At 48.3% G+C, this 9774-nt stretch overlaps 1 protein-coding gene across 1 annotated transcript; it reads left to right on the forward strand.

Annotated features, from left to right (window-relative positions):
• Positions 1-163: 163 nt before the first annotated feature.
• On the forward strand, positions 164-3999 carry LOC103769885 (homeodomain-interacting protein kinase 2-like; the record flags this gene model as incomplete). Its single annotated transcript, XM_008937126.1, has 3 exons — positions 164-411; positions 1415-1575; positions 3320-3999. Coding segments are annotated over 3 exons (877 nt in total), but the record flags the coding sequence as incomplete, so codon positions are not given.
• Positions 4000-9774: the final 5775 nt, after the last annotated feature.

Raw genomic sequence — 9774 nt, forward strand, 5'->3', positions numbered from 1 at the left:
CGCCCTGCAGGAAGGCTTTCCTGGGGCAGTGACAGCGCGGGACCTGCCGTAAGCCGTCTCTGGTGCGCACCAAGGGGGGCGCCGTGCCTCACGGAGCGGGCGGGCGGAGCCTTCTGTCCACTGTCGCCTCTTGACTCCTCCTGCTTGTGTGCTTCCTTTTCAGCACCTTGTCCAAGCAAAGGAAGAACGTCATCAGCTGTGTCACCGTGCACGACTCCCCCTACTCGGACTCCTCTAGCAACAACAGCCCTTACGCCGTGCAGCATCGCGCGGGGCAGAACAACGGCAGCGCCTACGACACCAAAGGGGTTCCAGAGACTCACTGCAGTGGGAACCCTCGAACGATCATCGTGCCACCACTGAAAACCCAGGCCAGTGAGGTGTTGGTAGAGTGCGATAGCCTGGCACCAGGTAAATTGCACCTCTTCCGTCAAGAAAATTAGTAAGAAATAAATGATTTATCTTGGAAGAATCTCATTGTTCGGTTTCATTTTGTTTGTTTGTTTGTTTTGTTTTCCAAAGAAACCATGCTCCTGCCCTTCTCTCAAGGGACACTTCTGTTCTTGGGAGCCATAGTGCATTATTTATGTGCCCTGGTACACTCAGGAGTCACGGGGGCAAAGTGTCGGTCCCAGCTACTTCTGTACAAACCCAAGAACAGGATGCAGCCTTTAGCTCAACATTTGACATGAAAGGCTCCCAAGTGCAAGTGTGAACCTTTGCTGCCTTGCCTTTCCTTAGGTTTACTTTAAAACGGGTAAGAGAGTGGAAACACGTGTGTGTTTCATTCAGACTTGTTGACGTTGCTGGGAAGAACATCTCCCCAGGCTTCCATTATGGACTGAATGAGGTTTGCTCATCCAGAGCCTCTACAATGCTAGATAGTGTTGAAAAGGGGCTTATGGTGGACGTCTGGCCCGAAGCATTTGGCTCTGAGCTACTTGGCAGTCCTTGCTTTTGACGCACTGCTGGTGAACACAAAGGCTCAGAGGGTGAGCTCCCCACTAGCTCCTTCTCCCTGACTTTCTACTCACTGTGAGGTCAGCCAAACCAGGGCTTTTTGTGCTGTGCACACTTATACTTTCCTTCCTCTCCTTGGGATTTGTACCTGCATCATACAGTTCTGCTGGCAGAACAGTTTCTCACACTTCTGAAGGATCTGTAAAGCCTTCTCTGGGCCCAGTTTGGGTCCAGATATTGGGTCTGCTTGTCTGCTTCTAGGATAACAGGCTGGCCGTGTATATGAAGCACTGCTGAGGTATTCTGTTAATTAAAAGAAACTGTTTTCTTATCCTACTTCTGTTGTATGTCTCCTCCCAAAAGCCACTCTGGAGGAGATTCAGTGAGGAAAAGGTAGGGTGAGCAATTAAAGAATGTGATGTAAGCTACAAATGTGTTTCCTTTCCTGGCACAGTCACCACCAGTCACCACTCATCCTCCTACAAGTCCAAGTCCTCCAGCACCGTGACCTCCACCAGCGGTCACTCTTCAGGGAGCTCGTCTGGAGCCGTTGCCTATAGGCAGCAGCGACCAGGAGCACATTTCCAGCAGCAGCAGCCTCTTAATCTAAGTCAGGTAAGTCAACAGAGACAGATTTTGGTGGTGCATCATCCACCGGTTGCCTGCCACTCCTCCAGCATGGGCTGTCCTGTCCCCATCTAATGGTAGTTGGGCCCCATGTCAAGTTTGATCAGCTTATTTCAGCTTCACTGCAGACCTTGATCTTCCAGCCCAGGCAGCACCCAGATCCCACCCCTGAGCAGGCTGGTGGTACTCTTATCATGTGTCTTTAAGTCAAAAGATCTAAGAGTATAAATGGGAATAACGCGAGAGAGAGAAGGTGAAGTGGCTCACGCACAAAGGAGTGGGGCAGGACTGTACAGAAAGGACAAAATTCTCCTTATATAGAGAGAGGTAACCATGGGTAAGAGTATCTTCCAAGTGAAGGGAGTGCGTCAGCCTGGCTGTAAGATTGGGAGATAAATCCCCACCAGATGTGACAAATTAATGCATATACATGGCCTCGTGTAATGAACTTGATCTATCCTGTGATAAACCTGAGCTGAGATCTGGCAAATCCCATTATTCAGCAGCATGCACTTCTCAAGGTGTTCCATTGTCTGTGCTCAAAACTGCCAGGGAGGTCCCCAGAAGCTTCAGTAAATGATGCCTTTTTCACCTACTGCACCTGGGGCCTTTCCTGTTCCCCAAGGTGAGGTAAGGAGAGTAGGGAAGTTAAGAGTACTGTTACCAACATTTCAAGAGGAGAAAAGTTTGGAGAGCTCGGAGGAGAGTGTTGATTTGCATCCAGAACTGGATAGAGGCAGAACTCATTTTTTTAGAAAAATAATTTGGGGAAACACCCACCTCCTCAAAATGTAATTGAAATTTAGAAATTTAAACAAACTTGAAATAAAAGTGAGTGAAAATGGAGGAAGTGGGTGAGATGCTGTTTCCAAGAGTGGGGAAGAAGTGTGGCTGATGCATTTCAGACCACAAGGACAGTGTGGGGAGTGCTTACAAAGGGTGAGAGGGTTTGGGAGAACAGAAGGAAATACCATGGAGCATTGCCTTTCTTGCCTTCTAATCCTATTGGTTATTTAATGCTCTGACTACAAATGACTGGGAAAACACCTGGACATTATTATGCAATGCAAAAGCCCTAGAAAATCCCTGTAAAAATACATTGCTCCTGTCCCACTGCAAGAAGTTGCCTGTGCTCAAGTACTTATAGCTGATTACATGACGGTACCAGGCACCTACAGGATCTGACCAAGCCAAGGGTTTTGTCTTTAAAAAATAAACTAGTTATTTTGGCTAACTGAGAAAATGATAACTGCAAAGACCCAAACTGAGCAAAAATAAATGGCCTGTAGTTAGTCAGCTTCACTCCCCTGAGCTGTCAGAGCAACACATTTTGTCAGCAGAGTTCACCAACAAAAGCAGTGTGTTGATGAGTGACTGGACTTGAGGAAGATGTTCTTAGGAGCCAGGCATGCAAGGTTGGGTCCTCATGGTAGCTGGTCAGCTACCACACTGGCCAGCAGGTTCTGGCTCAAACTGGAGGACTCCGTTGTCCTTCTGAGGGCCGTTTTGGTGAACATGTGAAACTACAAGATCTTCCTGGGCTTGGGAGGGACCTTTTGCTGTCACCCATTTTCAAGTGAAGGCTGTGGCGATGCTGAGTGTGTCAGGAGGAGCACAAGGGACTTCCATGAGGCCATCCTGGTGTGGCAGGGAGGCTCCTAGGCTCCACTGAGGAGAGAAAGAGCCGTCTCCTGTCTTGTAACCACTTATCACTGTTGCTGTCTTTATCCAGGCCCAGCAGCACATCACGACCGATCGCACAGGGAGTCACCGGAGACAGCAAGCCTACATCACTCCAACGATAGCTCAGGCCCCGTACTCTTTCCCGCACACTAGGGCCAGGCACGGTACGGTTCACCCCCACTTGGCTGCGGCCGCCGCTGCTCACCTGCCCACCCAGCCCCACCTCTACACATACACCGCCCCTGCTGCCCTGGGCTCCACGGGCACTGTCGCGCACCTGGTGGCTTCCCAAGGGTCTGCGCGGCACGCCGTGCAGCACACCACCTACCCCGCCAGCATCGTCCACCAGGTCCCCGTCAGCATGGGCCCACGCGTTCTGCCCTCGCCCACCATCCACCCAAGCCAGTACCAGGCTCAGTTTGCCCACCAGACCTATATCAGTGCTTCTCCAGCCTCCACAGTCTACACTGGATACCCACTGAGCCCCACCAAGGTCAACCAGTACCCTTACATCTAAACACTGGAATCAGGAGTGAGAGACGTGCCCGTCCCGTGGAGCGAGGCGGCCGCTTTTGTGCTGAAGAACGGGACAAACTAACAATGCAAGGGGAGGCCCACGCGAAACTTGAATGAAGGAGACTGTAAGGAAGAAATTAAAAAGGAAAGAAGGGGGAGAACCAATTCTACACTTTTTATTTAAAAAAAAAAAAAAGAAAATGGAAAAAAAGAACAGAAAAAAAATAAACCACAAACAAAAAAAAAATTCTGCACCAAACTAGAGAGAGAGAGAGAAGCAGAAGGGCCCTCCAGTGGGTCCTGTCTTCTGAAGAACTTCACCAACAGACTTTTAAAGGTTATTTTCATCCAATAGTGAGCTACATTTAGAAATTTGTTGTCCACAACACCTAAAATGAAATCCATTAGGTTTTTAATCCAATAGGCATATGGATTAGGGATTTATCCAGCATTTCAAAGCGTTTGTACCCCATCTTTGCAGTGCTTTTCTGTATCCCCAAGTATATGTAAGGGTTTGGGTTGGGTTTTTTTTTCTAGAAGTAGAAAGTGGGTAAGGGAGACTGAAGGAGGAAGAGAAAATGCTGTCCCAGTGTTCTAAATTTGGTTCTAGTACTGCTACGCTTCAACACACGTGGGCAAAACAGGCCACGCAGCACGGGTTGAGAGCAGAAGCAATGGGGACGTTTCTCCCTTTCCTTGAAACACTGGATAAATCCCTGAGAAATGCTGTTCCTAAATGAGATCTCTAATAATGTATGTTGGATTTCAGTTGCGTTGCATTTTATTTTATTTGGAAATTTTCCTTTTTGATCCCTAGCCGTTTTAGTAGAGGAGGAGACATTTTAGCTGCCCCTACCCCCCGCCCCTGGTAGAATGTAGCACTATACAGGTCATAGGCCCTTTTTACTCTTTTGTGTTGAACTTTGATGATACCAATAGACTATTCCTCAATGTGATTGCACAAAGAAAAGTGATATAACATAGGCATGTAACAAATGTGATTGTCCAGGTGTGTGCGTGCGTGCGTGCGTGCGTGTACGTGCAGATGCTGCCTTCTCTCTGTGGTGTGTTCCTCGGCACAGCCATTACAACTGTCACAGTCTTAGTTTTACATCATTCCCTCGTAGTGCCTTACCGAACTACAGACGCGGTTTAAGGGTTTACTTCCACTGGTACTCCTAGAAACTGACTGAGGCTAGTCGGAATTTACTCTCAGCTCTTTTCCTTTTCTTCTTTTTGGGGTTGTAACTGCCGATTTTCTTCTTCTGGTGGTGGTGTTTGGTTTGTTTGGTCGGGTTTTTTTTTCTTCCCACATCGTCAATCTTAGCTCACTTGGAGAGGTGTTGGGGAGGCTCGTCAGCGTTGGAAGTGCATCTAGCTGGGCGTTTTGTCGAGCACTGGATGGGCTGGAAGTGACCAGGTCGGTTGTGAGACCCAGGGTGACTCCCAGAGGGTCTGGGGATTCATTTGTGAACTGGTCTGTTTCCGTCCTGTTGAAATAGCAGGTTCCCCCCCCCCCGAAACTGATTTCTCATGCTACTGTTCACCAATGTTGGTGGTGGAGTGGAAGGACAGCGTCCACCCGCGTTGTCAGGTTGTCCTGGTTCTGTGTCCTAAGTGGGAACAAATGTTTAGACCGTGAAAGGGGGAAACACTGGTTGTTGCCAACATCTCTCACTGTGTCTGTCGATGGGAGGGGATTGGGAAAGGGCTGGAGTCTCAAAGCAGCATGAGGAAGTTCAGTTGAGAGAGTCAAACTCAGGTTTCGTAAGTGAAAAGTGTTGTAATGCATCAGGCCTTACCTGCTCCAGCGCATCTGTGACAGCGCGTGCTCCTCCTCCTCCCTTCCCACCCGCGCCCGGAGAGACCGGCTGCAGCGGCAGAGTGGCCCTGGAACTGGAGAGCACGGTGGGCCTGGGGGTCCTCCACGCCAAGGAGCGTGACGTGGTTATCTTGTTCTCTGACAGCTTTCTAAAGACAGCCTTTCCTACAGTTGGGTTTGGTTCAGACAGGAGTTTTGCTGGTAACAGCAGTTGAACTGGTGCATCAGTATTTGGAAGTGTCTCTACAGTACCAATGCCTGTGGATGGCGTGGGGAGGAAGGAGAGAAGAGAGTTTGATAGAGCGTTTCCATGTTTCCATGAAAGCTGAAGTCTATGTGACTGCTAGGCTCCACTCTAACTTTCCCTGTACCTAGAAGATGAAGTATTCAGGTATTTGCAAGATGCTGGAAGACAGCAGGTGCATTGGCAGGATGGGAAGGGATGGTTTCCCTGGGTGACAGTGAGGAAGGAGGCTCTCTCAGGTGGGAAAAGCTGACAGAGAGACGAGCACAATTGTCTTGTGGTAAGTGCTTGGCTGGCCTGGAAAAAGAAGATATCCCGCTATGCATAGGCTGTTCAACAAGGCTGTTATCTTCTGGCAAACCACCAAATAACATCCCTGGTTGCCAGCGCTGGTTCCTGGGCTACCCTTGCACAGTTTTACTCCTCTGCCTCTCCTTCATTCCAGCGCAATATACTGTAGATGAGGATGTGATCTCCCAGCAGCCTATGCACCTTAACCCCTCTTCCTTTGGACAGACAACACATCCCCTTTCATCTGAGGCAGGGAAGTAAAGCCCTGCTGTCTCTGTTGCATTCCTCTCCTCTCCCACCAGTTTGGGAGTGAGAGTGTCACGCTGCTTGTGTCATGAAAAGGAAAGATAATGTTATTTTATTATATGGTTGTTACGATTATGATTATTATTTTATTATTATTATATTTTACTCTGGGTTTTAATTGCACACGCATTCCTTGATCTTTGTGGTTGTTCGGGGTTTTTTTTTTTATCTTAGTATTGTTGTTACTGTTGTTAATTTTATTTCTCTTCATCAGTGGCATCAGGAGGGTTGCTGTGTTTATGAAAGCTGCAGGGGGAAGGGGAAACCAGATTGCCCCAAGGATGAAAGCTCTGCCACTAACTTAGGGGCAGTGGGGCCGCTCTGTGAGAGTGGTTACAGCCTTGAGGGACAGGTGAGTTATCCTCCAGGTCACTTCTGTGTTTCAGAGCAAATCCAGAAACATTCATCCAGAGGCCAAAAAACAAACAGCAGCTAACATGATGATCTGTTAGGAGAGCTGAATCAAAGGCAGGTAAGGACCCTGGTGCTGTAGGATCCAGCTCACCATCATCTGTATTTTATAGGACGTTTGCATGAGCTCCAGGCCACAATCATTGGGCCCCTTCAATGAACCCAACGCCACGCTACATGTCAAGGTTTTTGTTTTCCTAAAGGAGAAAACAGGTGGCTCTCCAGAAACAGGGCTATTGGAGGAGCCACAGCAGAGGTGTGAGTGCAGCTCTGCATCCCATCACTGGATAAGGACACCGATGCAGACGGATGGCGTTAAGCTGGTAAAGCATGGCCACAGGCAGGGCAGGGTTCCTCACCTGCTCTTCCACTCTCACTGAAGATTAATCAAGTGTCCACAGGGCCAGGATGCTTGGTTTGGGTTTGGTTTCTTTTTTTTGTCCCTGAGGTAGATTTTCCCTTCTTTTGTAATTATTTGTTATGGAATTTTATTAAGCTATTCTGGTTGCTAGAGTTTAAATATTTATGTTTTCATTTGCATCGCCTGCTCTGTTAGAATGGGGGGAAGCAGTGACTGAATTTAAACTCCATAAAAAAATGATAGGAGTTCAGCAGAGACTTAAAGTTAATCATGCATTTGAGCGCTTTGGTAAAGAACAGACTTAAACCCTTCAAGATAATTACTTGTTTATGCGCTCCTCTGGCCTAGGACCAGCGAAGCATGGAAGGTTGCAATCTCAATCACAGTAATGCTTTACTTGTATTAATTGCATTTTCCCTGCGTACCCATCCGACCTGCTCTCTCACACGGGCTTGAATCTGCTTTGAGGGAGCATGTGGCAGTGGAGCTGTTATAACAGCACAGGCTGGCAGTGAAAAGGGGCACAGTGCATGGCGGAGGAACCACCTTTCACGTTGTCCGTCCTGAAGCTGCTGATCTGCCAGCTCTGGGTGGTCAGATATCATGGTGATGGGACACTGTGATTGCAAGAGATGCACAGCACAGCCATCAAACTGGTTTGATGGTGCAACACTGCATGAGAGCTGTGTTTTCTGGTGGGTATGGGGAAGCTGAGCAACACCTCTTCCCTCACACCTGTGTGCAGGCATAGTATGGAAAAAGGCATGGTGCAGTTAGTCACAAGGGAAACATGGTCCTTTCATCAGAGGAAGCAAACGTTTTGCATGCTGTTGGTGCCACATACATAACAACAGCCAGCTTTGTTTGCTTGCAAAGTCCTTTGGAGAGGAAATGAGATTGGTGTGGTTGGGTTGGATTGGTGTTCTTCGTGTGCATGGGGTAAACGGCGTGGAAACTTGAGAGGGGAGGTGAATGTTTAGATACTGGAAGATCTATGGGTGACCTGTGGCTGGCACTGTGAAAAAGCAGTCCCTTTCCCCATCATCTCGTCTTTCATTCTTCCTGTGGGGGAAGCAGAAGGAAGCATGGATGTTGCCTTTCCTCGGAAGTGGATGTTGAAATTCCTACCATGAAACCAGAATGCAGGAGGGAGGGAAGAGAACTGCTAACACGAGCAGTATGGAAAACACAAATGGAAACACTTTTCACTGCAGATTGGTCCAAATCCAGTCTTTTGAGAGAGCAAATGCAATTGCATCTTCCTCAGCAGAGCTGTACCTGCTTGCACCCAATAAATTGGGCCCTGGTGGGTCTCTTTCTCTCTCTCATAGTTTTGTTGTCATATATAAAACATTCCAAGAAAGGGACACTTCTGTCTGTGACATTTTTCCTTGGAATTTGGTTTTAAGGCAATTCCATTAACAAACTTGAAGGGCGATAAACCTGTTTTTTTCTTTAACCAAAGATTTTATTTTCTTTTTAAGAGAGAGAAAGAGACCCTCACCCACTCCAGAAATGAAATGAAACCATGAGTCATGACTGCCAGGCACTGGGGATACACGACGGAACTCCAGCTTCCCTTTTTCTTCTTTTTCTTTTTCTCTCTCAAGTTTCTGTCATTGTTTTGAGTAGCTAGCTTGATGAGCAGAGAAGTTCACACTAAATATTGCTGCTATCCTAAACTGTAGGGGATGTTGAAATCTTTATTCTTCTCTCATTATTGTTCACATTGATTAAAGTGTTTCAGTGGCAACAACGTAGTGTGGAAATAGTGAGCTGCATAGTGGAGATAAGTTTCTGGATGTTCTGCATGTTTCTGTAGTGTCTCCTTCCCTGGAGTTAGTATGCTGGGTTTTATTTCTGTGGGTCAGACCCCAAACAGTGCTGCCATGGTCAGGCCTGGCACAGCTAGACAAGGATGTTGAACTTGCGTGTGTGTTTTTTCATGGCTCGGCAATCAGCCCATCAGAGATCTACAGTGCTACCTTTGGGCCAAATCCTGGGTACCTGTAGGCAAACTCTGTAGAAATAATCTTTGTTGAGGGTAGGCGATGCAGAGGAAGAAGTGTGGGAAGGAAACAATTTTCCTCTTCCGGCTGACAGAGCTGTCTCTGCTGTGGTCCCATTTGCCATGGGAGCTTCAAAGCGATCGATCTGCACTCCTAGGCACTTATCCATGTCCCCTCCCCATCCCCAAGTCTTGCTGGCACTCCTGTGAGGAGGACCTGTGTCCAAAGTACATAGAGTCCCCAGCCTACTTCTTGTGGCCCGTTTTTGTGCCTACTAATAATATTGCTCCCTCCATAGTCACGGAGGAGAAAGTGGTTCTCCGCTGCTGAGGTTCCCCCACTGCCGTACTCCAGTAACGCAGCCTCTGACAACAGTGAGCATTTCACCCTGGGCTGCAGATGCTGAGCAAGGTGCAGTGCGTCACAGCAGTGCCCAGAGCCCCGGTGGTGCTCCGGCTGTGAACGGCCGCGCGTGGGCCCCTTGCTGGAGTCCTGCGCTGGGTGGGAGGCACCGCGCTCTCCATCACCGCGGCCCATCCCTCCC

The sequence above is a fragment of the Merops nubicus genome, unplaced genomic scaffold, assembly GCF_000691845.1.
Source record: "Merops nubicus isolate BGI_N331 unplaced genomic scaffold, ASM69184v1 scaffold25553, whole genome shotgun sequence".
NCBI classification, from domain to species: Eukaryota; Metazoa; Chordata; class Aves; order Coraciiformes; family Meropidae; genus Merops; species Merops nubicus.